At 34.7% G+C, this 27973-nt stretch overlaps 8 protein-coding genes across 17 annotated transcripts; 5 read left to right on the plus strand and 3 right to left on the minus strand.

Annotated features, from left to right (window-relative positions):
- Positions 1 to 572: 572 nt before the first annotated feature.
- On the plus strand, positions 573 to 6755 carry LOC106776554 (pumilio homolog 12). 3 transcript variants are annotated; one of them, XR_002665954.1, is made up of 8 exons: positions 573 to 1161; positions 1256 to 1418; positions 2251 to 2414; positions 2874 to 3132; positions 3231 to 3496; positions 5535 to 5726; positions 6407 to 6531; positions 6635 to 6755. XR_002665954.1 is itself a non-coding variant. In XM_014664035.2 (5 exons), exons 1-5 carry the CDS (start codon positions 608 to 610, stop codon positions 3357 to 3359), a joined length of 1269 nt encoding a protein of 422 aa, XP_014519521.1. In that variant the 5' UTR covers positions 573 to 607; the 3' UTR covers positions 3360 to 3621. The 3 variants fall into 3 exon arrangements, 1 of the variants encoding a protein (XP_014519521.1); XR_002665953.1 differs by lacking the exons at positions 6407 to 6531; positions 6635 to 6755 and having other exon boundaries at positions 5535 to 5813; XM_014664035.2 differs by lacking the exons at positions 5535 to 5726; positions 6407 to 6531; positions 6635 to 6755 and having other exon boundaries at positions 3231 to 3621.
- Positions 3713 to 4891, minus strand: LOC106777127 (classical arabinogalactan protein 9). Its single transcript, XM_014664654.2, has 2 exons — positions 4160 to 4891; positions 3713 to 4010 (listed from the first exon to the last, which is right to left on the minus strand). The coding sequence occupies exons 1-2, from the start codon at positions 4715 to 4717 to the stop codon at positions 3927 to 3929; spliced, it is 642 nt and encodes a 213-aa protein (XP_014520140.1). The 5' UTR covers positions 4718 to 4891; the 3' UTR covers positions 3713 to 3926.
- Positions 6756 to 8448: 1693 nt separating the features above from the next.
- Positions 8449 to 9530, plus strand: LOC106777012 (upstream activation factor subunit UAF30). Its single transcript, XM_014664510.2, has 2 exons — positions 8449 to 8793; positions 9154 to 9530. Exons 1-2 carry the CDS (start codon positions 8494 to 8496, stop codon positions 9280 to 9282), a joined length of 429 nt encoding a protein of 142 aa, XP_014519996.1. The 5' UTR covers positions 8449 to 8493; the 3' UTR covers positions 9283 to 9530.
- Positions 9531 to 10691: 1161 nt separating this feature from the next.
- On the plus strand, positions 10692 to 13990 carry LOC106777842 (pentatricopeptide repeat-containing protein At5g02860-like). Of its 3 annotated transcripts, none has more exons than XM_022775869.1 (2): positions 10692 to 12939; positions 13495 to 13990. In XM_022775869.1, the coding sequence occupies exons 1-2, from the start codon at positions 10854 to 10856 to the stop codon at positions 13545 to 13547; spliced, it is 2139 nt and encodes a 712-aa protein (XP_022631590.1). In that variant the 5' UTR covers positions 10692 to 10853; the 3' UTR covers positions 13548 to 13990. The 3 variants fall into 3 exon arrangements, with proteins under 3 accessions (XP_022631590.1, XP_022631589.1, XP_014521125.1); XM_022775868.1 differs by having other exon boundaries at positions 10694 to 11151; positions 11224 to 13990; XM_014665639.2 differs by having other exon boundaries at positions 10695 to 13990.
- Positions 13991 to 16972: 2982 nt separating this feature from the next.
- LOC106776493 (probable polyamine transporter At3g19553) lies at positions 16973 to 19226 on the minus strand. Its single transcript, XM_014663969.2, has 2 exons — positions 18156 to 19226; positions 16973 to 18003 (listed from the first exon to the last, which is right to left on the minus strand). Exons 1-2 carry the CDS (start codon positions 19100 to 19102, stop codon positions 17472 to 17474), a joined length of 1479 nt encoding a protein of 492 aa, XP_014519455.1. The 5' UTR covers positions 19103 to 19226; the 3' UTR covers positions 16973 to 17471.
- A 1237-nt stretch (positions 19227 to 20463) lies between these two features.
- On the minus strand, positions 20464 to 22001 carry LOC106777286 (histone deacetylase 6). 6 transcript variants are annotated; one of them, XM_014664860.2, is made up of 4 exons: positions 21880 to 22001; positions 21531 to 21802; positions 21239 to 21441; positions 20464 to 20592 (listed from the first exon to the last, which is right to left on the minus strand). In XM_014664860.2, the coding sequence occupies exons 1-3, from the start codon at positions 21901 to 21903 to the stop codon at positions 21282 to 21284; spliced, it is 456 nt and encodes a 151-aa protein (XP_014520346.1). In that variant the 5' UTR covers positions 21904 to 22001; the 3' UTR covers positions 20464 to 20592; positions 21239 to 21281. The 6 variants fall into 6 exon arrangements, with proteins under 6 accessions (XP_014520346.1, XP_022631672.1, XP_014520345.1 ...); XM_022775951.1 differs by having other exon boundaries at positions 21283 to 21358; positions 21531 to 21820; positions 21880 to 21970; XM_014664859.2 differs by having other exon boundaries at positions 21283 to 21441; positions 21531 to 21820; positions 21880 to 21968.
- A 919-nt stretch (positions 22002 to 22920) lies between these two features.
- LOC106777187 (40S ribosomal protein S29) lies at positions 22921 to 24352 on the plus strand. The gene is made up of 3 exons (XM_014664728.2): positions 22921 to 23079; positions 23968 to 24067; positions 24161 to 24352. The coding sequence occupies exons 1-3, from the start codon at positions 23018 to 23020 to the stop codon at positions 24167 to 24169; spliced, it is 171 nt and encodes a 56-aa protein (XP_014520214.1). The 5' UTR covers positions 22921 to 23017; the 3' UTR covers positions 24170 to 24352.
- Positions 24353 to 24503: 151 nt separating this feature from the next.
- LOC106776555 (transcription factor bHLH84-like) lies at positions 24504 to 27681 on the plus strand. Its single transcript, XM_014664036.2, has 5 exons — positions 24504 to 25901; positions 26247 to 26679; positions 26804 to 27019; positions 27118 to 27249; positions 27349 to 27681. The coding sequence occupies exons 2-5, from the start codon at positions 26272 to 26274 to the stop codon at positions 27460 to 27462; spliced, it is 870 nt and encodes a 289-aa protein (XP_014519522.1). The 5' UTR covers positions 24504 to 25901; positions 26247 to 26271; the 3' UTR covers positions 27463 to 27681.
- Positions 27682 to 27973: the final 292 nt, after the last annotated feature.

Consider the following 27973-nt stretch of genomic DNA (forward strand, 5'->3'; position numbering starts at 1 on the left):
TCTAACATTAAATACATTAATTTTTTTATTTATGAATAATTTAATTAATTTATTCTATGTATGCATCTTCAATCCCCTCATCTTTAATGAAGGTGTTAAGATGATATACTTATTTGCACATTTATCACATAAGTATAGTTTTCTAAATCTTCTTTTACCCGTCTTTTAAGATTGTTTTAGAGAAATAAAAAAAAAAATACAATGAAAATGCTTGACTATAATAAAACAAATTTACAAATTTTTATGTCTTCATTTTCTCTCTTCACCTTCATAAGCGATAAATGTATAAATTACATAAAGATTTAAAAAAAAAATTAAAACATGATTGCTTATGAAAACAGTATTAAAACAATTTGTTCTTTTAAGAACACGAACAATCTTTTTATCCAAAAATTAATTATGTATATATAAAAATTAAAGACAATGATAATATAAGTTGAAAAAAATAGAAAAGACAAAATTATTAATTACATGATAAATTATATTGTAAAATCATGACAACAATTATATATATATATATATATATATATATATATATATATATATATATAATTGATATAGTTGAAGTGGTGTTCTGTGTTTTGTCTTCCTCTGTCCATAGTTGTGCATGGAGAAGTGTGTCAGTGCATCATCTTCTCCATATCCGTCACCACCACCACCACCACCGGAGATCAAACATGTGGTTGATTCAGCTGAGTCCACTCCAAAAGAGGGCTTCTTCTCCTCTTTGATTCAGAGTCACACCAATTTCGATTCTCTTTGGAAGAATTCCATTTCTGTTGATGCTCTCTCGTGTTCCATGGCCAGGCTCTGCTTCACCGCCACCCCTCCATCAATTCCACCCAATTGCTCCACTGCACTCTGCTGTCACTGTTCTGCACAATTCCTTCAGCATCACACTTCCTCTACGCTTCAAGATGTGAAGGCGCAGTTCATCTCAGTCGCACAAATGCCCCGTCAGCAGTTGGGGAAACCAGAGGTGATGGAGAAGATCTTCAGCCAACTCAAGGATCACATCTGTGACCTAATGATGGACCAACATTGCGATCTTTCCATTCTAGTTATTTTTCAAGCTAGCACTGTCCACCAAATGACCAGGATTCTTCACTTGGTCATTCAAAACCAGCACAAGCTTAAGGAAGTGTGCATGCATAATCATGGGTACCTCTGTTCTATAGATTATGCTTCTGTTTCAATTTCTTATTACATTAATTCTAACTTCAATGTTTTGAATCTGAATTCTTACACACTGCAGGAGTTTGGTCTTCCAGAAGTTGTTGGAGCATTTGAAGACTCCAGATCAGATATCTGCTGCTGTATTCGCTGTGAAGAGGATCTGTGTGAGATTGAGTAAGAATATCAATGGTGGTCATGTCATTCACCACTGCCTCAAACTTTTCTCCCCTGCGCTTACAACAGTAAGTCATCTCCATGCTTCTTCTTAATATCAAATTTCTATCACATTGTTTTTACTGTATAGTATAATCATATGATTTGTATTAAAGCGTCCTTCATTTCTCTTGTAATTTATTTAACAATTTCTAAATAAAAAGTTGATATGTTCATTATTAGGTACCAACTAAATGGTTCAATTACAATAGTGATGATGCTTTGTCATATGCCCACAAACATAAAGAACCGAAAATAAGAAACATAGTTTAAACGAGCAGCAACCACACAATACACAAAATAAATATTATACTCTATTGACAATATTTTTCACATTTAATAAACATTTTGTGTCTCTATCAGAAGATTAACTGTCATGAGATTAATGTAGTCTTTAGACACTCTGTCTTAAACTTGTTCATTCACCACAAAGTACTTTTACTAAATTCACTGTTCTTGAAATACCTTTTCTCAGGAAAGGAAAATAAAAGCATTTGGCAAGAGTCATGTTCAGTATTGAAGACTCATTTACAACTAGTTTTAATGCAACTTTCTGGAACATTTACAAGATTTCTTTAGTTTCGTGTATTTTAATTTTTCTTTCAAAACATTTAAGCTCCTATAAAAAATGATCACAATAAGACCTGTGAAAATCAAATTGGTCCATTATCGTCAATACTTAATTCGATTTCTATCTACTGAATCATTCAAAATATATTAACTTCTTTCTATTTAAGACCTTATCAGTGTTACTATTACTTAGCTTGTTTAGGGTTGTCTCGTATTACAATGTTTATGATCTTTCCCAGGTTGTGAATATGAATATATAAATATATTCTCATTTGAAAATCTTCCTCTCAGTTTATTATAGACGAAGTAGCAGAGAACTGTGTGGAAATTGCAACAGACAAAAGTGGATGTTCTACCCTTCAAAAATGCCTTCATCATGCAAAAGACAATACTATGAAGCGGCTGATTCAAGAAATAGTCTCACATGCTTCACTCCTTACTGAACATCCTTTTGGGTTTATTTCCAATTCTTTATCTTCCTTTTTTCTTTTTAGAAATATATTCTTTTAACGCTTCATTATTAGTTAAAATATATCAAGGCTCCTAGTTTTTTGTAAGTCTTACTTCACATTTAATATGAATCTCTTTTTGATTGTATTATTTTAAAAAAACAATATATTGTGCTGGAAAAAGTGAACTAAGGAGTATATTATGCATGAATTGCAATTTTAGAAGTGATGATAACACACTCTTTCTATAACACACTTCACTACTAATTAAGATGGAATGAAGTCTATAGAATCAAAGAGGAGATTTATCAAGTCAGAAGTGGAAAACGATATTTATAATACATTTTAGTCAAGAAAAAGTGTTAAAAATTGTAATTATTTTAGTCAAGAGAAAGTGTTAAAAATTGTAATTTTTTTTTTGTCGTACTTCATTCAGTTTAAACTTAACTATTTATTTTTTTACAGAAATTATGCTGTGCAGTACGTTGCTAAAATGAAGATACCTAGTGTAAATGCAGAGATCATGTTACAACTTCAAGGTAGGTATGCTCAATTATCTACGAACAAGCATGCTAGCAATGTGGTGGAACACCTCTTAGAATTCTCAGAAGAGAAGGATGCAGCTAATATTATTCAGGAGTTAATGTACACTCAAAATTTTTTGAGGATTATACAGGATCCTTATGGGAATTATGTTGTTCAAAGAGCGCTGCAAAATTGCAAGGTTACACAGAGCTTAACACTTACCTTTTTCGTATCAGTGGACCATTTCTTTAAAATATGGTTGAATGCATTAACTAAGGGTCTGTTATTTATTTGCAGGGCAGTGTTTATAAAATGCTTTCAACTATAATTTTGTTGAATTATCCATATCTGCACACCCATCCTTATGGGAAACGGGTTCTGACCTTTGTCCAAAGACGCAAGAACTATGAACAAAGGCATATATAAAAAGAGGATGGCTCTTCTGCTTGATGCATCGATGAAACTTTTGTTAGTGTTTTTTTGAACTCTTCATAGTTTGTTTCAGAAGCTTACTTATGCGAGCCAGACTATTATGAGAATTCCCCAAGGGAACAATCAATGAAGTGAGTTTTGTTTGTAGTTATAACTTTGGATATTGTTATTGATAGTTTCTATTTCGCCTATGAAACAAACTTTTGGTGGATGTTAACTTTTCGATCTTGAATGGTGTTTGGTTTTCTTGTTGATATATTCATAATGTGACGTATGTAGAGTGGGAATAGAATATGATAAAGTATGCAAAATAGGAGTACTATAGTTGATAAAAAAGAATGAAGAGATGGAAGAAGATAGTGAGCCACATAAACTAATAATAGTGGAATACAGAATAACTGCCCTCAAATACAAAACCTCCTCTGAAATCTCCCAAGAATGCAAGCAATGTATATAATTCAAATACAGTAATAGAGTCCCATATCACATACACGTACAAAATAATATATAGAAGGTAATTAATAGCAAAAAAACATGAATTGGGTCCGAAGACAGAGATCTCTAGAACATCATGGACAGCAAAGCGCATGCCAATACTATGCTCCTAATCATCTTCTTAAAGGACAACAACTTTTCCGCCCCACTCTGCAATGCCACAAATTAACATCATTCAAATATTTTAGACTGAATACATGTGTATTGCAAATGGACATAATGGAGTGAATTGATTCTGTTAATGAAAAACGAGAAAGATGTAATGAGATTGGAAAGAAAGAGAGGAGTGAAGAACTTACATCATCACCGGAGGGAGAGATGGTGGAGAGGCTGGGACCGGGAGCCAAGGAAGGAGAGAGAGACGGGGAAAGCAGACTGGCAGGAGCGGGAGCTGGAGATGTGGCTGGTGGAGAGGAGAGAGGTGCTGGGGTCAATGCCGGCGGAGGAACTGCTGGCGGAGGTGTTGCCGGTGGAGGGGTGGCTGGTGGGGGAGTGGCAGGAGGTGGTGAAAATGGAGGGGGAGAGGCCGGGGGTGGAGTTGCCGGGGGAGGGGATGCGGGTGGTGGAGAGGCCGGAGGAGGGGAGGCAGGCGGTGGAGAGGCCGGAGGAGGAGAACTGACAGGTGGGGGTGTGGCAGCCGGTGGTGGAGACTGAGCAGGAGGAGGCGAAGACTGAAGAGGCGGCGGAGAGGACTGAGCGGGAGGCGGAGAAGACTGGAGGGGAGGTGGGGAGGCCTGGGGAGTGGTGGGGGTGGGAGGCGCAGGAGAGGTGGTTGGGGAGGTGGATGGAGCCTGGCCAACAACGCCGGCAACTATGGTGCATATCAAGGCAACGAAAAAAACGAAATGTTGCTCCATGTTTTGTTCTTGTGTGGTGAACCGGCGGAAGTGGTGGCAGTTTGAGTATGAGAGCGAAGCAGAGGAGAGGTTATATAGGCAGAGTCTTCGGTAAGTTTGGATCTAAACGCAACCAAACGCACACATCTCAGCATGAGTAGCCAGACCCACCACCACTCATGATAGCACGGCTCTAACCACCAAAATCATAGTGCGATGTGCTACCTCAACTTAACTTATAACCCAACTGTTTATTCACCTAAGCATGTCAACATTTACATCTTCAACAAAACCAATCCTTTTTTTTCTTTTCGTTAGCTTTTCAAATCAACTTGGATTTCAATTTCAAATCAACACCGTCACTCAAACTCATTTACCACCTTTTTTACTTACTTACTTTACTACCTCCCAACAATATATCAGTAAATTAATGTGCTTGCATGTTGCTTACGTATTCCTCTAGTTAACACTCTGGTATTTGATGAATTCTCTTAAGACTTCTGTCATCAATAAAACCACATCGTATTCCACATATCAAATATCACCATTTAAAGCTTTCCTGTAACAAAATCTCGATGATCATTTATTAAATATCAGTAAAAGTGATATGCTTAATTTAAATCATAGAGTATATGCAAATCATTCTGGTCTGAAAAACACACAATGAAATCATACCAGAATGATTTATATGTATAGTATTCAGCACATGTGTCTATTAAATTGATAACCTGATTATTGTTAATTGTCACGGGCACAGTGGCATTGCCAATTCATATTTGGTTTCCTTTGTCTTTTTTCTTTCATTGAAATTCTAAGTTTGTCTCTAATCTGTGTATAGGGTGGTGCATGGGGTGGGAGAAGGAAGTATTAAGAAGGCAGATGATTGATGATGGTGGAAAAGCATGTGGAAGTATGCATGAGAAGAATATATGAATGGGGAAAAAAGGGCTAAGTGTGGGTCATGGGGGAGCATGTGTGATTTGTACTCCAAGTTCAGGGCTGTGGGAAAAGCCAAGGACTGGTTGGTAAGGTGGATCTCCCTCCCCACATACTCATCAATCATCATGTCTCTCTCCCATTAATCTATCTCCATCTATAATATTAATCTTTTCTTTAAGAGTATTTATGTCAAACATGTTACAGACAATTAATTTTTGAATGGTTTATGCAGGACAGCCTTGGTATACTTATTAACAGATCATAAGTTGTGATGATTAATTATATAGCTTAACATGGACCATAAGTTAACAAGCCCAAATTATGGTGGGGAGCAATAATAAACATGATTATTTGGATTCACATGTGGTGTTTGCTTTTCGTTGAATCAAAGCGGGTAAAGATATGAATAGGAACAGGAACAGGAACATGGAGAAAGTTAATTAACGATGAAAAGTGATTAGAAGTTTGCTTAGAAAACAATCGAATTGGATGTGACATTGAGGTGTCTTAATTATGTATATTTATAGAGATACAGAAATATAGAAGGAAGCAGTTTTTGTTTGTTGGAACTTTGATTTCAGAAAGGGAGTATCTACCAAAAGAACCAACTCATATTTGCTTAGTACAACCACCCTCTCTTTCTAGTGCAGAATAAGGTGGTCCTTTTGTTAGCTCCTATATTTTCCTACATCAATCATCCTCCTCGTTAAGCAACGCCCTTCAACTAACCAACCTTCACACTCTTCTGCTCTTTATTTATCCTATTTCCAGATTACCATGTCGCTTTTCGGAGATTGCTTCAATTTACAGACAATGATTGAGGAACTAATCATTGTGCATTCAAGCACTCACCTTCCACATCGCAAGTTAAGCTTCTAAACTCCTGTAACACTCTGGTACAAGAACTCAGAACTTTCGATAAATAATATGCATAAAGATGTCGTTTTTATAGTTATTGTTTCAAAGAAAAATTAAAACAATTCAAAATTATCTTTGCAGGCCAATTCGTTGCAACTCGGATTAAAATTGAACCCAGTCCCCTAAATATTCGCCTCGTCCAAATTAAATATGTAGTGAGTTAAGTTGATTAATTGATTCATTGGTAGATGAATAAATGATAATGATGATTTTATGTTAGATAATAATTTGTTTTGTATTTTTATATTTTTAGATAGTATTTAGAGTTTAACATTATTTTAAATTGTATTATATTTTTATTTTATACTTTAGATTGTATCTGAAATTTAATATTATTTTGAATTGTATTTAAATTGAATTTTATTAAATTTTAATTATAAATTTTTTTAAGATTTAATAAAAAAAATTATAATTAAATGAATTAATAAATCAATCCCTTTAATTGACAAACCCATAATAGATTAAATTATATTCGAATCTTTTAGATTTTTTTAAAAATAAATTGAATTGAATTACCTTATTAACTGAACACCCACGATAAATAACCTATGATAGCGTAATTGATATATATTTTTTCTCTGATGTTTATTTATTTGTAAAGAGTTTATTAATGTTCTATAAGTAATTATACTGTTTTGTTGTTTTATATATTTATTTATAAAGTGATTAAAGTATTGTAATTATAATTTTTTTTTTACCAAAATAGCAAGTGTGAGTACTTTTTCTTTTCTTGAATAGTTTTTTTAATTAAATATTTTCATAATGGTTTTCGTTTCTTAAGGATTTTGTTTTCAATTGTCGCTACATTTAATAAAATCAAAATTCTATTTTTCATATAGATTAATTCTGACTTGGTCTTTTCAATTATTATTGAAAATTTTAATTAAACTTTTAAATAATTAATATTAATTAAAAAATACTATGTCTTTTATTATTAATCAATTTATTCATATAGTTTGTAAATATTATTAATAAATTTACTAAACTATTCAACCACAATATAATGAATCCACAGTAGTATAAAATAAAAATTCAATGAAAAACTTATTTTCGTAAAACCAAAAGGTGAAAATAAAAATCAGCAGATTCTTTCTGCACCTCCGTATCTTTTTCTTTTCAGCATTTCATATAAGAGAATTTCGATTTATATAATTTAGAAGTTAAAAATAACTTTCGATTTTTTTTTAATTTTAAATTGTATAATCTAGAAGTCAAACTCATGTTTACTTTTTGAACTATAAAATTCGAAAAGCTTCCAGATAATCTGAATGTAATTTTTGTCTTTTAGATTATACAATTAAAAAAAATAAAATGTGAAATTTATTTTATGAACGTGGAAGAAAAAACATACGAAGTGCAGGAAGAAACTGCCTGGATACCGAAGCCCTCGAAAACCTGTTGGGCTTCTTCTCACTACCCAACCAATGCCCAGTTGGGAATTGGGTTGTGTACCTATAATTATTTCCTGCACTTCATTCAAAATGATCTTAAAAGATTTATTTCCTAAAGGAGGCAGTGCAGGAGAAATTTCGAAGGTGTGGTAAGTAAATTATCTACCAAGTTGTTGGACCAAAGTGGATTTCGTCTGGGCTGAGGCCATTTCTCTTGGGCGGGGTCTGTGAGGAAACAGAAGAAGCTATTTTTCTTAAAAAAGTTTAGGGTTTTCTATCTTCTTTTTCTAATTTGAAGTACAAAATTGTGAATTTTTCTAATTAATTTTTTTCATTACTTATTTAAAATATTGCAACGGTTTACCGTTGAATTCTGTATGTATTAATATATAAAATATAATAAATATATAAATTGTTTGTAAAAATTTGAAACGGGAGGGTATTTTGGTAAATCGAAGGAGATATTGGCGAAGGAGAAGAAGTATAGAAAGTGTGAGAGTGTATTATCTTGTTGGTTTCTGTGTTTGTGTGTGGGTAGATAGTGTGGCTATGGCTGTGGCTATGTCTCTGTCTTTCGGGCTCTTGTCTTCCTCCGTTCTCCTTCCAGAGGCCCACACGCTGAGCTTCACGAGGCCTTCGCGTTCTGCTTCTGCTTCTCCACTGCGCATGGTTCGAACCGTTATCTCTTGCAAGGTCTCTCAGTCCGACCAAGGAACCCGCAAAATCCGTGGCATCATGAAACCCCGTGATGTCACCCCTGAAATGGCAGCCCTCGTCGGCGCTCAACAGATTTCCAGAACCCAAGCCCTCAAACTCATTTGGGCTTATATCAAGGCCAACAATCTTCAGGTCCCCATCTTCCCTCCTTTTCCAAATACCTAATCTATTCTCTGCTATTCTTCACCGTCAATTTTTTTTCTCTTCTTTTAGGGTTTGCTTCATTCTTTTTTTAATGGGGATTTTGACTTTTCATTTCCATACCAATCTCTTTACTCGTTATGTTTTGCCTTTAATATATTTATTCTACATGGGCCTTCTCAATTTCTTCATACTTCTTTCTCATCCATGTATTTCCAAGTTTTACCTCGTGTTCTTTGGTTTGGTGCTGCGTTATTTTGATATATTATGTTATTCTGTTTCTATGTCGCATTCCAAAAATACATTAAGCAACACATAGTTTTAACTGAACCGTTTGTGTAATTCTGATAGGACCCTGAAGACAAGAGGACTATAATTTGTGATGAGAAGCTGAAGAAGATATTTGAAGAGAGAGATCGAGTTGGTATGCTAGAGGTTGCTCGCTTGATTAGCCCTCACTTCCTTAAAACTGAAGTTTAAGTTCTTGTATGAAGGTCGACCGTTGGTGTATTCAACAGTTATATTTGGGAGTATTTTGTCCTGCGACAAAGTAGCTTTTTTTTTTTTGCACTTGAAATGCAGAACCTGCATTGTTGAAGAGTTCGTTTTGATTGGTGTAGTCTCTTCAGCGAGCGTTAGTGGTTAACTATTAGGTTTCTATTTCACTATTAGGTTTCTATTTGATATCTTAAATGTTATGCTTCTAAGTTCTGCTTATTATTCTGCTATTCCCCTGTGCTTATTTAGAAGTGTTTAGCCACATTCACAGCGTTGAAAGATGAATGCACCGGAGAATTAATGGGATGATTAAATTGCTATTACCTTTTGGTTTAAGGTAGGATCGCCGATACGTTATGAACAGGGTGAGTAGAAGAAGGGTGGCAGTGTTAATCCCGAGTTCTGAACTAGTGCAATTTCATTGTTAGCAACCTTCCTTTTCTTTACCATGGTGCACTGTAACCTATTCTGGTGCTTATTTTATTATGATAACGATGTTAATGATGCAACAAACATAGAATGGTCAAAATGTGAGTTCGAGAAGGGTGACCCTTACGCTTTTTAAATTGGAATACTGAAAGACAGATAATTTCATTTTGAATGGTTCCTCCTGTGTCTCAATCTGTTGTTGGTAAGGTCTTCATATATTGCACAGATTTACATGATTAGTCACTCTCACTACTAATAAACACAGTTGCATCGGTGAACTTAAACCATAATTTTTATGTTCGGGGGTAACATTATCCACTTAATGGGCATGACAAGTTACAAATAGCTAAAGCGAAAACTCAAAGTGGTACATTTCACAATATGACTGCTCTTTCTGATATTCAAAACGGAAAATAAACGGCTATAACTATTTTTTGTCATTTTTAGATATACTAGCTCTGACATAGAAATCTAAACATGGTAGGCATATAGATTATTGCTATGAAGTTTTTCTTTTTTTTCCAACGGTAACATAAGGCATACAGATTAATTAATTCCGCACATAGTAGATCTCCGATTATTCCGATTAATATTCTAAAGTTTGTATAAGAAGGTTTAAAGAGGCTGCTTACGGGCTTGAAATGGGGGGGCATAAGGCCGAACTTCTTGTCTTACTTTGTCTTCTCTTCAACCCACGTTAAGACCTTAGTTAATTGCTAATCCAATGCAATTGTGGTCTGTTCTGTAAGGGTGCGGTCTTGTGTTTGTTTTCCTTTGTATCACCCAATGATGAAAAAAATAAGAGGTTGCTAACTTGAAATATCCTCTTATTAATTATGGTAAAAAATCATTTTAATATTATAATAGTGGTTAGAAATGTGGAAAACATCTTTTTTTCATTTGTTGTTTGGATTAAGGTTGGGAAATTAAGGTGTAATGTATGAGGTTGGAGTTGGGCCTGGTTGCATTACTAGGCGGGTAGATATGGTATGAGTTTGAATCCATTTTTGGATTTCACTGAAAATTGGTGAAGCTACGCGGGACACGTGTTGAGGAAAACTTTGGCATAAAATATCGGAGCTTCGAATGCCAATTCCACACACAGCATCACAAGAAGCAAGAGGATGGGGATGGTAGAAAAGGTGGCTCTTCCTCTGCTCCTCCCAAACCCACCGCCCCCGTCACAGTCACCGTCATCGTCACCGTCGCCCCTTTCTTCCAAACCCAATTCTGTTGGAGTGATGACCCCTGGCCCCAGCCCTACCCCTGCCCCTACTCCAACTGCTGCACCGCCAATGACCACCCTTATCCATGACCTGAATACCGGTTCCAGTTCTCGTCCCCGACACCGCGTCGCTCTGGGGAAGTCCTTCGACCCCAACCGCGGCAAGCCATGGTCTCCTCACGGCCTTTCTTCTTCAGGTCAGCAAATTCTCCGCACCTTAATTCGTTCCGATTCCAATACCAATTCCAATTCCGTTTCCACTCACTTAGATAATATTCTGCGTCCTCTTCTGGACCAACCAAATCCCGCTTCCGATATATTGGGGATAATCAAGGCTTTAGGCTTTAACAACAAATGCGAACTTGCCTTCGCCGTCTTCCAATGGGTTCGAACCACTCACCATTCCGTTCCGCTTTTTACCACTTCTGCAATCACTGTCATCTTCAAAATTCTCGGAAAAGCGGGGCGGGTCTCATCCGCGGCTTCCCTACTCCTGGCTCTTCAAAACGACGGCGTTCTCATTGATGTCTATGCCTACACCTGTTTGATAAATGCGTACTCCAGTAGTGGCAGGTACAGGGATGCCGTCAACCTCTTCAACAAGATGCAACAAGACGGCTGCAATCCCACTCTCATCACATACAACGTCGTTCTCAATGTGTACGGCAAAATGGGCATGCCTTGGTCTAACGTCACTGCCCTCGTTGACTCCATGAAGTCTCGCGGGATTGCCCCCGATCTCTACACTTACAATACGCTTATTAGTTGCTGTCGCCGCGGTTCTCTCTACGAAGAAGCTGTTCACCTCTTTGAGCAGATGAAGCTGGAGGGTTTCACCCCTGACAAGGTTACCTATAATGCCTTATTGGATGTTTTTGGCAAGTCCAGACGCCCCAAAGAGGCTATGCAGGTCCTCAGAGAGATGGAAGCCAATGCCTTTTCTCCCACTGTTGTTACTTACAATTCCCTGATATCTGCTTGTGCTAAAGGTGGTTTGTTGGAGGAGGCACTCCAGCTTAAAACCCAAATGCTGGACAAGGGGATTCAGCCTGACGTCTTTACCTACACCACCCTTTTGTCCGGATTTGAGAAGGCCGGAAAAGACGAGCTTGCCATCCAAGTTTTTGAAGAGATGGGATCCGTGGGATGCAAGCCTAATATTTGTACCTTCAATGCCCTTATTAAGATGCATGGCAACCGAGGAAAGTTTGCCGAAATGATGAAAGTTTTTGACGAGATCAAGGTGTACAATTGCTCCCCTGATATTGTTACTTGGAACACCCTTCTGGCCGTGTTTGGACAAAATGGAATGCACTCCCAGGTGTCTGGAATATTTAAAGAAATGAAGAGAGCTGGCTTTGTGCCCGAGAGGGATACTTTCAACACTCTGATTAGTGCCTACAGCAGGTGTGGTTCCTTTGACCAGGCAATGGCCGTTTACAAGAGCATGCTCGAAGCTGGAGTGGTGCCGGATCTTTCTACCTACAATGCTGTTTTAGCAGCATTGGCCCGAGGAGGGCTCTGGGAACAATCTGAGAAAGTCCTTGCTGAAATGAAGGACGGACGGTGTAAACCTAATGAGATGTCGTATTCTTCTTTGCTTCATGCTTATGCCAATGGTAAGGAGATTGACAGGATGAATGCTCTTGCGGAGGATATATACTCCGGCTCTATTGAAACACATCCGGTTCTTCTGAAGACCCTTGTTCTAGTAAACAGCAAGAGTGATCTCCTGATGGATACAGAACGTGCCTTTTTGGAATTAAGGAGAAGAGGAATTTCGCTTGACATTACTACTCTCAATGCAATGCTTTCGATATATGGGAGGAAGCAGATGGTGGCCAAAGCCAACGAGATTTTGAACTTCATGCATGACAGGGGATTTTCTCCGAGTTTGACTACATATAATAGTTTAATGTATATGTACAGCCGTTCTGAAAACTTTCAAAAATCAGAAGAAATCTTGAGGGAAGTTCTTGAGAAAGGTACGAAACCTGATAGAATTTCATACAATACTGTTATTTATGCATATTGCAGAAATGGTAGGATGAAGGAGGCTTCGCGAATATTTTCTGAAATGAAAGACTCTGCACTTATTCCTGACGTTGTAACTTACAACACATTTATTGCAACTTATGCGGGCGACTCGATGTTTGCTGAAGCTATTGATGTAGTTCGATACATGATCAAGCAGGGATGTAAACCAGACCAGAATACTTATAACTCCATTGTTGATTGGTATTGTAAGCTCGACCGTCGGGATGAGGCCAACAGTTTTGTTAAAAGCCTTCGTAATCTTGACCCACATGTTTCCAAGGAGGAGGAAAATAGGTTACTTGAGAGAATAGTTAAAATGTGGCCATAAGTTTTTTCATGATTCTGCTATACTGGAACTTGAGTGTTTCTTGACCTCTTGTTTTAAGATGCCCTTAGTCCCTTCTTCCTCCTTGTTTCATATGTTATATAATATCAAGTATGAGTTGGGATTCACCGCTTGTAGATCTAAATGACGGTGATCCTTTAATGGGGTTTATCTGCAGGAAAAGGAAGCAGTATGTCTCCGCATCGATGCTTGCAGGTGGGGTTGGTGTAGAAAGATGGAAATTTAGGAATAGTAAGAGGAGTGGTAGGGTTTTGAATGTCAATACCATGTAGAATTAACTAAATGGCAACCTCCATCGAGAAAAATAACTCGTGAAAGCAATGCTTTTGGTATATAGGTTCACTTTGTAACATTATTTCGTGTTTGATTTGTAGTGGAGTGCGTCCTTAGCCAAAAAAAAAAAAAAAACAACAGTATTATGTTTTCTGTTTTGGGAGCCCTGTCATGGACCATTCCTGCAGATACGAGTGCTGTCTGTCTGAAGTGCAAAACATATTAAAACCATAACTGTCTGTCTGGGTTTTGGCTTATATTTATGTTTTTCTCCCTCCGATTCCGGCAAGTTCTCGATCAGCAATGCTATTTCTGCACAGCTCTGAAATTGTTTCATTCAATCTTCTTCCAATCATCTCCCCCAAAAGCAACAGAGTAAATGATATGATACTGTACCTGTACAGTACCAGTAAAATGATACGTTGATACTTGTGACATTTTAAAAAGTACAAAAGAGCTTTCCTTTCATCTTCTGGTTATGAAAATAAGTTTGAAAAAATATTATTTGACATCAATAACTGCTATTTGCTAACTCATTAGAGGGATAAAATGATAGTAATAAAAGTGAATTTTTATATTTATAAAAAATAATGTTGATGAAACATATCGTTAAATAGGTGTAAAAAACATTTTATGTGTGAAATAACATATTATTGGTCCAGTAAGTTTTGTAACTCTGTAGTTTTCAAATTTCAATCAATTTTGAAACCAACTGCCACATTCTTTTCTCTACAACTAAGGAAATAAATAAATAATTTTCGTAAAAGTTAGTAATGCTAAAATAGTAAAGTTTTCAATCTATTTCTTTGTTTATTATTTTAACTTTCTACCCATTCCAACTTGTTTTATTTAACAAAATTCAATTTTTATATATTTATTATGTAAATAATAATTAATATTCAAAGAGTGTTCCTCTGTTCTCATTTAATAGCAGTGAAATTTATTTCTTTTTATCTGCACTTTTTAAATTAGGATAACAAAATTATTTTTCCAAATATGGCTTATTTATATTTTAGTATTTAATATTATTTGGAGAGAGAAAACTAAAAAAATATAATTTATAACTTATTTAAAATTAAATTAAAAATAGAAAAAGTTAACATTTTTTTTTATATTTGAGTCCAGAGAAAGAAAGAGGTATTATACTTCCTCTGTCTGTATACATAATAGTTATCTATTAAAGAAAAATTGTTCCTTTTCATTTATTGTTTTTTAAATTTTAAGACAGTGTAAACTTTTTTTTTTTCCAATTATACTCTTATTTCCATTTTTATTATGGATGGAAAATTATTTAAAGAGAGAAAAATGAAAAGTTATAACATATAACGTATTCAAGATTGTATTAAAAATAAAAATTAAATAGTTTCTTTGACTTTGGTGAAAGAAGTCAAACAGCTTTTATATTGAAACATAAACAAAACTATATCTGCATTAATGACCTTTAAAATATTTTATCAGTATTCATTAGTAAAAACAATAGTCTTATAATATTTAATGGAAGAAAAATATTGTAACTATAAGTACATAGAAAGTACTACATGAAAAAAAGTCTTATAATTAATTAGGACTTGATTATATTAAGTATAGTAGTCTTTTATTTACATGTTTTTAATTAATAACATACATATATAGCAGCAAATCATCTCTAAATATACATAGAAAGTGAATCATCGAGGTTATGCAGTCACACATAGGAAAAATGTCTGGTTTGGTTTTTCTATCTGTGTTATTTCTTCTTCTCCAGCTTCCTCTGTCATCGCTCTCAAACTCTGAAGGTAAAATATCTCTATTCATTAGTTCTTTTCGCAATTTTCGTTGGATAATTAAAACAAACATCACTTTCAGATTATGCTTTCGAGTATACTTTTATCTGCAGGTGACGCTCTCTATGCTTTCAGAAAAGGTCTTTCTGATCCCGACCACGTTTTGGGCAACCTTAGAAGTATTGATTTGTCTGATAACCAATTGGAAGGGAACATTCCAGTGTCATTTGGCAACTTGAAATCACTTAAATTTCTGTAATGTTTACGTTGGATGCTCAAAAACTTAACCTTAATTATCAAATCAAATGATGTCTGAATTGTGTTCTATTTTGCCCTTCATTCTGCTTTCATGTATATAAATGGCTACAAAACAACAAGTTGACAGGATCAGTCCCAAAAGAGGTCATTGATCTTCATCTCCAAGTTCTGTAAGATTCTCTTTCTGTGTGCTGGAAAATCCAAAATCAATTTCACTTTTTCATTTTATCATTGCTTTATCAACAAATTTCAAACCTCAATTTCGCAGTAACGTATCTGGAAATCACATCCGTGGTGTAGATGGCAACATTCCCAAAACATTACGGTATAGTAACCATTACAATTCTTAACAAGGATCATAAGCATGCCTAACATAATAATTACTATATTAATTTGATTGTAATGAATTTTTAAAGATAAATTTTATCATGATATAATTACCATACTAAATTAGTCTTTGGTAATGATACATTTCTTCCTACAGTCAGGTTTACTATATACATTTATCTTTCTTTGTTTTCAGTTTTGAGACAGCTGAGACGAACACTGCCGTGTAAACTTCAGCAATAAGCTTTATTTAGGCAACAATTAGTACCAGAAATGTATGATAGCACAAATTTAAATATGTCGCATCATACTCGAATGTGTTAAACATATACTAATAAAAAAGTTCATATAAAGAAAAAATCTTTTTAATAACTTTTTTACAAAAAAAAAAGCTTATAATTAATCTATTTTAAATATACGAATTAATTAAATAATAGTATAATGATATTTTTTTTGTCATCTTTTCATCACATTATTTTTTTTTTAATTGTCAAATTTATTCTACAAATGTTCTAATTTAGGAATAACATTAAATGAAATATATTTAGGAGTAACATCAGACTCTATAAATACATCGTTTAAAGACTGAAACACTTCTTACATTATTCATTCATATATAATATATAATTGTGTAAAATGTTTTTTATTACTGTTCCTCCATGAAGAAAAAAAATGTTTATTACTATATCTATCATTGTTAAACTAATAAGATTATCAACAACAATATCATAAATATGATTAATGATTTCTTTTTAAATATTTTCAATGAATAATCTCAAACATTTAATATCTTAAATTAATAAGATAATCAACAACAATATCTTAAATTATTAGTCAATTTTTAGTGAATTAGATTACAAAATTTCTAACTCACAATACAGTAATTAGGTTAACTTGTTATAATACACAATGAAAATTGCAAAGAAAACTAATTTGACAATAAATTGAGAAATAAAAAAAAGGATAGATTCATAAATTAACTTTAATCAATACTCATTATATTAACTTATTTAAATAATGACTTATTCAAATAATGACTTATTCAAATAAAAACTGTATAATTTTTTTTTTAAAATAAATGAAACTAGTAAACGTCTGCTTCTGCAAATGTAACGTGTGAGACCTCCACCACTTCTTCGAGATGATTAAGGTACAAACTCAAGCTCTGAACATGTGGTAATGAATAATTGAGACATTGAGTAGATCCATTGGAAACAAGTTCTGGTAAAACTGAATCCAAATCAAATCCCTCAGTATAACTAAGTATTTTCAACGGTTGAAAATAGCTATAATTCTGTGTATAGTTGATGGCTATCCTAACTGATAAATAAGATACAACACAAAGATTCAGCTATCCCTTATTCCTACCTCTGCTCTTTAATGTTCGTTTTTCTCAGCTTATTGGAATTAACAAGCCATGGTATAACAGAAAACCACGCCCCTGTTCTTGCTACCTCGGCAGTGTCCAAGGCTGCGAGACACATCGTATGCTTAAGTTTCCAGCCATGTTGGTTTAGACTTTCGAATCGCTTTGCACTAAACACAACTCTTCTTCCCCACTAGCAAATGGTGAGGTGACAAGCTCAACACCCTTATTTTCTTGGTCGAGGTCAGTCTGTTCTGAAACAACTGAGTGGCATTGCTGCCAGCCAGAGGAATGCAAGGTAGCTGAGTCTTCTTCAAACAGAATCCAGTTTTTATTTTTGGATTGAACTAAGATAGGGTACAGGATGAACCCCAGAAGAATTACAGCTCCACCCACAAAGAAAGTTCTCGAAGAAGCCAAACACATTACAAGAATAAGCAATAAAGCTGGAGGCAAACATAACATAGCCGCCCAAAATGTTGGCAACGGAACTCTGTAAGGTCTGTAAAGATTTGGCTTGTTCAATCTCAAAGTAATAAAAGCTGCAAACTCGAGAAGCATTCCTACGGCATATAAGAAATTGAGGGACTCTATGATTTCCTGAAAGCTCATCCACGACAGGAAGATAACTCCAGTGGCAGAGAACAAAATGCTAACCGTGGGCGTTCCATACTTAGACCTAGAAGGTAGATAGTACAATATCAATGTTATTTTTCACAATTCATGTGAATGTTGAAAGTTTTAGTCTAGCTTTCAATTAAGTGCACAATGGGGTGAGTAAATTGGTGTACTACTATTAGGGGAAGGCATGAGAAGAAGAAAAAATCTGACCTTGAAGCAAATACAGCTGGAAGCATTCCCATTTTGCTCATCCCTTGAAGTTGAAAAGCATCACTGCTCATTTCTGCTTCAAACAAGCCGAGGTTAGACATAGCAGCAGCCAGTTGAATCCAGAGTTTGAGCCAAGAACCACCAATGAACATCCCCACCTGTGCAAAATAGCCATCTGCCCACTCACTAGGCGAGGACTCCAAAGCACCTGTTCCCGCAAGGAGTGGGATCAAATATGAGGAAACCACCAAGACTAGTCCTCCAAAAAGTGCTTTTGGGAACGTTTTGCTTGGATTTTCAACCTCCCCTGCAAGGGTACTTGCCTTATCCCAGTAGTTTAAATTCCAGAACATACTATTGAAGTATCTTCCCCACTCCACCTTGCCAAAATCTACAGCAAGCCACCGCCGTGGTCTTATTAATGGAATGGAAAGAAGGGCCATTATGAGAAATGGGGAAAGTGAGAACAGCGCAAGCAAAACAGCAGAAAAGCCAACAATGTGAAGGCCACGGTAATTGAAGTAAGTTAGTGAAAATGTGATGACTAAGAGAGCAGGGATTCGGGCAGTGAATCGGTCAAAGAGAGGCAAAGATTGCTTTATGTAATCGAGGAACAAAACAGGGTAAAGAGCATTGTCCATGACCCCGCTGAACCATTTCCAAAAGCCTTCCTGAAAGCCCCAAAATGGTCCAAAGGCTGAGGAAATCCAGATAACATATCCACCGTTTTGAGGGAAGGTGGTGGCAAGTTCAGCCGTAACAAGAGCTTCTGGTATACTCCAGATTAAAGGGAAAACGAAGAATCCGATTAACGCGAAAAGAGGACCACCCCCTCCCCTCACGGAATCTTCTACTCCAAAAGGACCACCTGATACTTCATAGAATATCAGAGCTATGAGAGGCAACAGGGTTAGCTTCGGATTCGATTTGGTGGCCTCTTCACCCATCACCAACCACACAAACACTCACCAGAGATTCATGCTTGCCAATTCAGATCTCTTCACCTTCATCCTCATCCTACTTTGACCAAAACCTATTCTGTTTACATACACTTTATTTCTTTCCAACTTGGTCAATGACATTTAATTATTATTTCTTATGATAATTCTTTTAATTTTCTTTTCTTTTATATCTTTTAATTTATTTAAAATTAAGCTAATTACCATTTTAGTAGGCAAAATATATTATAAATATATAGTTTATACTATTATACTCATGGTAAATAAATATTTTTAAATATACAAATCATATTTTAATTAAAGTTTATACTGCAATACATAAATACATATTTTAACATATCAGTCTGTAATTATTAATTTAAATTATAATGTAAGATTATTTATAAAATTTAATTATCGAAACCAATGGTGAAAAAACTTCTCCGCTCCTACTCTTGTTTATCCTGACTTACTGAATCAAGTTGCATTGGTTGAGTTTTACCAATAATTAACTAAACTACTCTTCACTTGTGAGAGATAAACATGTGATTGTAAAGCCTCCAATTTGATCTGTCTTCAATTTTCATAAAAGTCATAAATCCCAATTAACTCATTATAAGTAGGAAGATTTTATTTACTTCAATTTTCATAAAATCATAAATCACAATTAACTCTTTATTTACTTTAAATCTCAAAGACAAAAGTTATATTTTATAAAATTAACTTAATACCTTCATTTTCATCTAAATTTAATTACTAATACCTTCATTTTAGTTATTTCAAATTGTTTTATGAATGATTGTTTTCCTACAAATTTTAAACAATTTTCTAATTTATTTGGATTGATCATACATGTTCCTTGAAACTTTAAGTAATTTTAATTTATATTTTAAAATATTAACTAAATTAAAAAAAAATTTTAAAAGAGTGGGTAACAAACTCAATTACGTTTTGTTTGCATGTTCCCAAAAAGTGTTTTACACTGTAATTGAATTTATCCGCATTGATTGAAATAGACTAATATTATAATAATCGATGTATATAGAAGTTTCAAAGTTTAATTCTTATAAAACATTTTAAATTTATTTATCTCCACAATTTTCATCTTAACCTTTTTACCTGTTTTAATCTTCAACGACATCAAGCATAACCCGCACGTGATCATAAGTCATATCTTATATTTCACAAGAAATTAAAATGAAGTCAGACTATGTAAACAAATGCTTCTTTTTTTACTAGGTTTCGTTTAACCATGAACCGGCTCTTGTTAAACATCCAAGGATAGGTGTCCCTCTTAATGATTTTGGAAATATCGATTAAACCATCACTCAACTAAATCCATGTGGTTAGAACTATAGGACCAATCAAGCTTGACAATAATAGACTCAAGATTAAATTCATAAAATAATTCATTCCTCATGCGTAATTTAAAAGGCTAAATATAGAAGCTACATCTAGTTCATATAATCCTTCTTCAATTCATCTGCATCCCATTGTCCCTAGTTGTAAAAAAAAAAAAAAAACTGTCAATTGGCGTCAGTCCAGTGATATTTTGATGTATCTTATCTTATTATTAATTACTGCATTACTCCAGTCCAATCACATGATAAATGGTGTCATGCAGGTAAATCAATTCCAAATGCATGCCATTCTGGAAGAAAAAGAAAGTTCAACTTTTTATCTTTTTTATTTCGCAGAATGAAATGCATAGCTCTGTCATTACAATAGGCAATACCTCTCTATTTGTGTGTGGGGAAAACAAAAAAAATAAGAACATACTTACTCCACCAGAGTTAGTTAAAATCAATTTAGAGGAAAAAGTGAAAAACATTCCATGGCATGTTTAGCACTCCGAAAATTGTACCTTGGCTTGACACAAAAGATGCAGAACTGAATTACCTATGAGACTAATATCACCACCTAAACTAATGCAATAAAAAGTAAAGTAAACACAAGAGACAAGCATTGGGATTGATTTAGTGAAATTTTACAATTGCTTAGCTGTAATGAAAAATCCCTTAATTACCACATACTGTATTGGCAGAAGGAAACTAGAGAGTGCAAATGAAATAACTATGAAATAAAGCGACAAAAGTGATTTAGAAGAATTAAGATGAAAATTGAGGGCAGAGAAAATATACATACTATCCAACAGCAAAAGCAGTGGTATAAGTTAACAGGAGATTTACTAATCCGAGGTGGCAGAGGAAGGTTGATGTTGAATAAGAGGGAGTGGTGGAGGCTCGCCGAATTTGATAATGTAAGCTAGTTGATGAACAGGGCGCAGTTGCGGAATGAGTTGGGCATCCAAGTAAGCGTCGCAGGAGAAACACCAGAAGGAGAGATCACTGATTGAGAAAGTGGAGGAATGCATGAAGGAAAAAGGGAGTGCATGAAGGGAAAAGGGAATGCATGAGAGATCGCTAATAATGCGTACCTGAAACTGAGGGCGACAGAGTGATTAGTGTGGTGGAAGTGGTGGAGCATGTGCTTGTTGACGAAACGGCCACAGAGGACCTGCTTGCAGGAGAGGCAGAGCCAGTTTTCGGAGGGGTGTTGGCAGGTGTGGCAGGGTGTGCCGGGAGGCGGAATGTGGCTGAGATCGGCGGATAAGGAGGCCAGATGATCGCACGAAGATCGAGCCTCCACCCATCCGGATTCAGACCCATACATCAGGTCGTAGTCTTCTTGCGATAACCCTAAACCTTCCTGATCACACTCATCAAACTAAATTCACATGAATAAATATAAATTGCCTATCAAATTCATAAGTTCTGGGAAATTACCGGAGCAGAAGAAGACGAAGCCATAATCCTTCAAATTTGAACCACTATCTGTCCCCTGCTTATGCTACTTCACACAGGGAGAGTTTCCAAAACTAGGTATTTATACACTCCACCCCAGCCCGGCCCAGCCAGGCCCACTAGGCAGCGTCTTCCGTGTTCCTATTCTCGTGTCTTCCTTATCTAAAAATGATTTACTGTTTAATGAAAATGTTAGATTTTAAGAGATAAATTTTAAATAAAAAAATTAACTTACTTTTGCAATTCTTTCTCAATTTTTTTTTCACAATGCACAAAAACTCACAAATACAAGTATTTTTCAATAACTTTTCTTCTAACTGAATTTGGTCGATATATTTCTGAAATGAATTATAGATTTTGAAGAATTGAGTTATTATTTCTTGATAAAAGAAACTCTCAACAGAAACATTTAACTATAAAAGATTTTCAATACTTAAACTAAATAAATGTGTTAAACAAATTATAATATTCGAAAATAATCAAATATTATATTTTTAAAAATAAATTATTATATATTAAGATATTAACAATAAGTATTTTGTAAATATTTCATAATATCATCTTCATGTGATTATAAGTTATTTTATGATAACATGGTTAACTTTAAATATTTTAAAGATATTTTGCAATATTTTGAAAATACATACAAGTTTGAAAGGAAAGAATATAAGAAAAGTAATGTTATTATACTATCAGATTATTTTGACAAAAGATATTGATACAATCCAATTTTAACCAAATTACTCAGAATTTTGGGGACAAAATATTAAATTTAGTGCTTACAATAAAAGATTTCTAAATTTGAAAATAAAAAGCTTTTCAGTTATTATTTATTAACTAGTATTAATTTATTTTATATATTTTAAACTGGTTTTGAAAAAAATATTCATTTAAACGATTATTTTTTTCATTTTTTTTCTTTCCTTTTTAAACTACAATTTTATAACATTTAAATATTAAATAAAAGAAAGAGCAATTGATTATGGAGAGTGACCAAACACGCTCTAGGGTTTTGACTCTACTATATATGTCAGAATTTCGGTTCCTTATTTTCATATTTCTGTGAGTTGGAGGCTAGGGTTTTGGGATTCTTGCGTTTTCATCTTTGCAAATCAGAACCATGGGGCACTCCAACGTGTGGAACTCTCATCCCAAGAACTATGGGCCTGGTTCTCGCACCTGGTACTAATTCATCTCCCCGTATTGGTTATCCAGGATGACAAAGTTGATCCTTTTCCCTGCGTGTTCCTAGTCCATTTGATTACTATTATTATTATGGTTTTTCTTTTAGTTTGAAGAATTTCTTGTGATCCCCATTTGAAAGCCGTGAGTCGTTGCCTCGTTTTTGTGGTAACGAGTCTTTTCCTGATCGGTTGGGTTTGAATTGAGTTTTTGTACCAGTTCTATTTTATTTTGTTTAGGTTTTAGCGTGTCTGTAATATTTATTTTAAATGTACTTAATTTTGCGGAACTGATTTTCTTTAAAAATGAATTTTGAAAAATTCTATTCAGAAACGCTTAGCAGGAGAACTCAGTAAACGTTAAAAGCTACCCAACTTGACATGTGACTATTTATCTGAACTTATATTATGCATCAGTGCATAGATGGGGTTTTGTGGTTCTATGTATATTCTTTGAGGATATCCTTTTTGTGTAAAGATTAGGGATTGAGCATTCTTTTTGGATTTTGGTATTTAATTGTTGATGGACAGATACATTTGTAAGCTGTCTCGAGTGTTGATCTTGACCAATATGACTGGAGATCATCATAGTGATTTTGTATAATAATTGTTCATGAAATTGGCTATTTGTTTGCTTTGTAAAATCTTTGTCTTACTTGAAAACTTTGTTGGGCATACATATGCTACCTCTAGTTTCACTATGTTGCATAAGCTTGTCAATAATGGGTTATTTGTTTTCCTCTGTTTTAAATTTTGGATTTTAGAACTATAGAGATCTTGTTTGTCTATGATTGTTATACAGTTTATGAAGTGGTGGTGCTTGATATGGTTTGTCTTTATTCTGATGAGATTTGTTGATTTATTGAGAATGCGTCCTCCTATTTTGCAGCCGCGTGTGTGGGAATCCTCATGGATTGATTAGGAAGTATGGGCTCATGTGCTGCAGGCAGTGTTTCCGTAGCAATGCCAAGGAAATTGGCTTCATTAAGGTAAACATTTTTTATTTATCTGTATGCATTTCAAATTTTCCGAATTATTCCTGCACAGGTTTTCATAACCACTTTTTTCTGTTTGCGTTGCAGTACCGCTGAATGCACGATCAGTGTCTATCTTTCCCTACCGTTTTGGATTATGGCATCAGTGAAGATAATGTGGGGATGGTTTCGTTGTTTGAAGAATTTTAAGAATTTCTATTGCATTTAGTCAAGTTAATTATCACACTCAAGTTGTTGAACTGAGAATATTTTTGTTTTATATAATTGTTTCTCGGGCCATTTATCGCTCTGCAATTTTCTATATCTACTTGTTTAGTAGTTCCATGTGGTTGCTTTTATTTGACCAGGATGGTAAACATATCGTCATCATGTCCTTCCAACGCTAATACTTCTACTTTTGTAACTTAGGTCCGGTTGGGTTTTATCCTAACCCCGTCTGGAAAATGCAGTTAAGTTTTGCAGCTGTTAAAATACTTTTTAAAAATATTTTCGCATGATTGTAATTTGTAATAGCGTTTTCATTGAAAAAATATTTTTATTTAAAGAGAATAATTGAAATTTATAATGTAGATAAGTGTTTCATGTTTAATATTAAAATTAGTTGTCAGTATTTTAGTGGCATACGATTGACTTGATACAGTGCCTCGTCAAAGAACTCAAGGGCCAGTATAAAAGATGCATCTGGACCTGTGTGCGTTACGCCCTGCATCTATATTCAGATAGTAATTCTATTTGTTGATGCTTTTCTATATCAGTGCTTATGGCCACGAGTTCAATGAATGATCATTTCAGTTTTAAAAACATGACAAATATTGTAGTTTTCACACGACAATTATCGTAACTGCAAACAGCCTTGATTCTAACATTGAATTATTCTCTCAATTGTAATGCACGCTTAATTTTAAAAGAAATATAAACCAATATTAGAAGGAAAAGTGTTTGAAAAAAGGTTATTAGCATAATTTAGCAGGACTTGCCCAGTTTACCACTTCCTAAATAAAAGTGGAGTGAAACAACGTAAACTCAAACTGATTGATACTATTCTTTGAGGTACTTTGAGATGATTGATTCCATATGTTAATTACACAGAATTGTTCCAAACATTTTGAATAGAATTTTTAAGTCCATTTTTACCGTATGAACCTTACATAAATAGTTTTACACTATATATATGTTGAAAGCGTATTTTCTCATGAATGTTTGAGGAACCATGTTTGGAGGAACCGTATTTTGACAACTTAACATGCACAGTATGGCATTTACAATTTCCTTAGATCAGCTAACAAAAGTTCTTATAGCCGAATTATCTGACATGAACTGCAATCATTCACAATCACAGACTGTTATCAGCAAATAGGATGCATGCATGTAAACTGTCATCAGCAACCATGGATCGATCGATATTAAGAATATATTGTGGTCCAGACCCCCTCATATACATTGTAGAGAATACAACCCGTAGACACAACACCAACTTTGATCAGTTTTTATTTCTTTATTAACAGATAAAAATGAACTATGAAGAGAAATGCATACAAAAAATGGTTGTAGGAATAATGCATTTCCTTCTCTAAAAGTGAGTCTGGTATCACATCTGTCCACGTAATGTTATATAGTGTCAACTCAAATCTACTATGGAACTAGAGTTGAAGTCCGTGGAAAATGTGATGGATTTTTAACAACTGTAGAGGGGACAAAAATCCAGTTACAGATAATGCTGTCTGGTTAAATAACAGTTTAGAACTCAGACTCATCACCACGATCTCAAGCTGCCAGCCATTCTAAGTTAATTTTCAACGCATACATACCCCACGTCTCCCAATTACAGGTGTAATTCTCTTTCTTTATCTCCTTTAATTTCCTACCTTCCAAACTTCCTCACTGCATGCCTCACACTACTCATTCTCCAATCTTTAATTTAATATAAGATAGAGTGGAATATTTTCATACCTATGTCTCTCAAGACGTACTTTCAGACTTAGTCAGATGCTACATAATTATTGGCATATGTGATGATTCAGTTCAGATGTTTTCCTATGGATAGTGATACAGCCATTCCCTCTATTAGCATTACTATAAATAGAGTGTTTCTCCAACTTTTCCGTTCAAGCATTTTAAACAAACAGTAGAGCTTCTTATTCTACATTAGACTCTCTCTCTCTCTCTCTTATAGTTACTGGCATCCAAAGAAAAAGCAAATGGAGCCTATTGAGGAGATCTCCCAAGAATGGATGAGTTGTCTCAGTGAAGTGTACACAGATGAGGAAGCTGACTTCATGAACCAGCTGCTTGGTAACTGCTCAATCCCAGAACAGTTATATGAAAGTTTGGACATGGAAACAAAAGCTCCAAATGCAGATTCTATCTTGTTTTTACAAGGGAGTGGGCCCTGTGCTCATGCTACCAAATATATCTTTCCCACAACAAATGCTGCCAACTGCTCCAACAATTTGGGCCACGTGTCCGTTGGTTTTTCCTTCCAAGAGTTGGGTCTTGACTCAGGGAGAGAGAATCTTGCTGACATGGATTTGCAGGATCACAATGCAGAAAAGGATAATACCAGAAGCATGGAGAAATCAGAAAAAAGGTTCAGGAGCTCATTTGAGGTAGAATACCACCAAGTTTAATTCCTTTTCACATTTACTAGTATTATTACTCTCTTTTCGCATTTCCTTCTCATGCAGAATTCATGATACGTGTTTGTCTTCATGAACTGTGATTTTCAAATAGGGCACAGAGAACAAGAGGAATGTGAAATCTAAGAAGAATCCAAAACCAGCTTCTTTAAGGAACACTGAAGAGGAAGCAAGTCCTGACCCTCAGAGTCAGACCTCAAACAGTAGCTGTTCAGATGATGACTCCAAAGATTCTAGAGCGCTTAAGTTAAGTAGAAAATCAAGATCTAATAGAGACCCTGCAACTGATCCACAGAGCGCGTATGCAAGAGTAAGTCCTTTTGCTGATTGCTGACACTTCATGATACTGTTTTTTGCATGCTGTCCATTTAATTCGAGGGATTGGCTCTTATATTTTGCATTGTGCAGAAGAGAAGAGAAAGAATAAACGAAAGACTGAGAATTCTACAGAGCCTAGTTCCAAATGGAACTAAGGTGGATATCAGCACAATGCTTGAGGAAGCTGTTCAATATGTGAAGTTTTTACAGCTTCAAATTAAGGTAACAACTTGATTATCCTTCTTACTTTGGCTGCATCTAAAATTTATCTTTGAAAAGACACAACAACTGATACTATTTCCCACATTTGAATTTGAACAGCTTCTGAGCTCTGATGATCTGTGGATGTACGCTCCTATTGCTTACAATGGAATGAACATTGGCCTGGAACTTAACATCAACATCACAAAACAAGAAAAAAAATGCATATCGTAGCAGTAAAAGAATATTGAGAGCAGGCAGAATCATTCTGTGATGATGTTTATATAAGCTCTGTTCACAACTAGTGCATATCAGCGACAATGGATCATGAAATTAGTCAAAATTACTGAACCATATGTCTTTCTGAACAAACGATACATCAGTTCATTTTTTTATTCTTTATTTGAGCATTTTCGAACATACTTCAATGGAATTGTACTGGAAAAATAAAATATAAACAATCAATAGTGCTATTTTTAAAGCCTGTTACCAGATTATATCATATATAACTTTTTCTGTTTTCTGAATTTTACCAACCGTTTATCAAATGCGTGCTCAGATTAATTTATTTTGTATTTGAAACAGTTTATAACTGAAATCTCATTGCTAATGCCTTTTTTTCCTCAGAAATGTTTTTCTAAAAATTAAATTAATCAGGGTACGACACAATATAATATTTTAATAATTATAGTAATTAACAATGATCCTATATTTTTTTTTCTAAATAATTGTTTATATTATCTTT

The sequence above is a fragment of the Vigna radiata genome, chromosome 11 (assembly GCF_000741045.1).
Source record: "Vigna radiata var. radiata cultivar VC1973A chromosome 11, Vradiata_ver6, whole genome shotgun sequence".
NCBI lineage: Eukaryota > Viridiplantae > Streptophyta > Magnoliopsida > Fabales > Fabaceae > Vigna > Vigna radiata.

Bases quoted from the DNA above. Each gene is read 5' to 3' on its own strand.
- LOC106776554 (XM_014664035.2), top strand. From the start codon at position 608: ATGGAGAAGTGTGTCAGTGCATCATCTTCTCCATATCCGTCACCACCA. The intron at 1,162-1,255 runs GTACCTCTGTTC...TACACACTGCAG, and splicing joins GTGTGCATGCATAATCATGG to GAGTTTGGTCTTCCAGAAGT. The intron at 2,415-2,873 runs GTTTATTTCCAA...ATTTTTTTACAG, and splicing joins CTTACTGAACATCCTTTTGG to AAATTATGCTGTGCAGTACG.
- LOC106777286 (XM_014664859.2), bottom strand. From the start codon at position 21,903: ATGGCTTCGTCTTCTTCTGCTCCG. The intron at 21,821-21,879 runs GTAATTTCCCAG...ATGTGAATTTAG, and splicing joins CTTCGTCTTCTTCTGCTCCG to TTTGATGAGTGTGATCAGGA. The intron at 21,442-21,530 runs GTACGCATTATT...TTTCTCAATCAG, and splicing joins TCTGTCGCCCTCAGTTTCAG to TGATCTCTCCTTCTGGTGTT.
- LOC106777012 (XM_014664510.2), top strand. From the start codon at position 8,494: ATGGCTGTGGCTATGTCTCTGTCTTTCGGGCTCTTGTCTTCCTCCGTT. The intron at 8,794-9,153 runs GTCCCCATCTTC...TAATTCTGATAG, and splicing joins TCAAGGCCAACAATCTTCAG to GACCCTGAAGACAAGAGGAC.
- LOC106777842 (XM_014665639.2), top strand. From the start codon at position 10,854: ATGGGGATGGTAGAAAAGGTGGCTCTTCCTCTGCTCCTCCCAAACCCA.
- LOC106777127 (XM_014664654.2), bottom strand. From the start codon at position 4,717: ATGGAGCAACATTTCGTTTTTTTCGTTGCCTTGATATGCACCATAGTT. The intron at 4,011-4,159 runs GTAAGTTCTTCA...GTGGCATTGCAG, and splicing joins TCTCTCCCTCCGGTGATGAT to AGTGGGGCGGAAAAGTTGTT.
- LOC106777187 (XM_014664728.2), top strand. From the start codon at position 23,018: ATGGGGCACTCCAACGTGTGGAACTCTCATCCCAAGAACTATGGGCCT. The intron at 23,080-23,967 runs GTACTAATTCAT...CCTATTTTGCAG, and splicing joins GGGCCTGGTTCTCGCACCTG to CCGCGTGTGTGGGAATCCTC.
- LOC106776493 (XM_014663969.2), bottom strand. From the start codon at position 19,102: ATGGGTGAAGAGGCCACCAAATCGAATCCGAAGCTAACCCTGTTGCCT. The intron at 18,004-18,155 runs GTCAGATTTTTT...TCTACCTTCTAG, and splicing joins CCAGCTGTATTTGCTTCAAG to GTCTAAGTATGGAACGCCCA.
- LOC106776555 (XM_014664036.2), top strand. From the start codon at position 26,272: ATGGAGCCTATTGAGGAGATCTCCCAAGAATGGATGAGTTGTCTCAGT. The intron at 26,680-26,803 runs GTAGAATACCAC...ATTTTCAAATAG, and splicing joins GGTTCAGGAGCTCATTTGAG to GGCACAGAGAACAAGAGGAA. The intron at 27,020-27,117 runs GTAAGTCCTTTT...TGCATTGTGCAG, and splicing joins CACAGAGCGCGTATGCAAGA to AAGAGAAGAGAAAGAATAAA.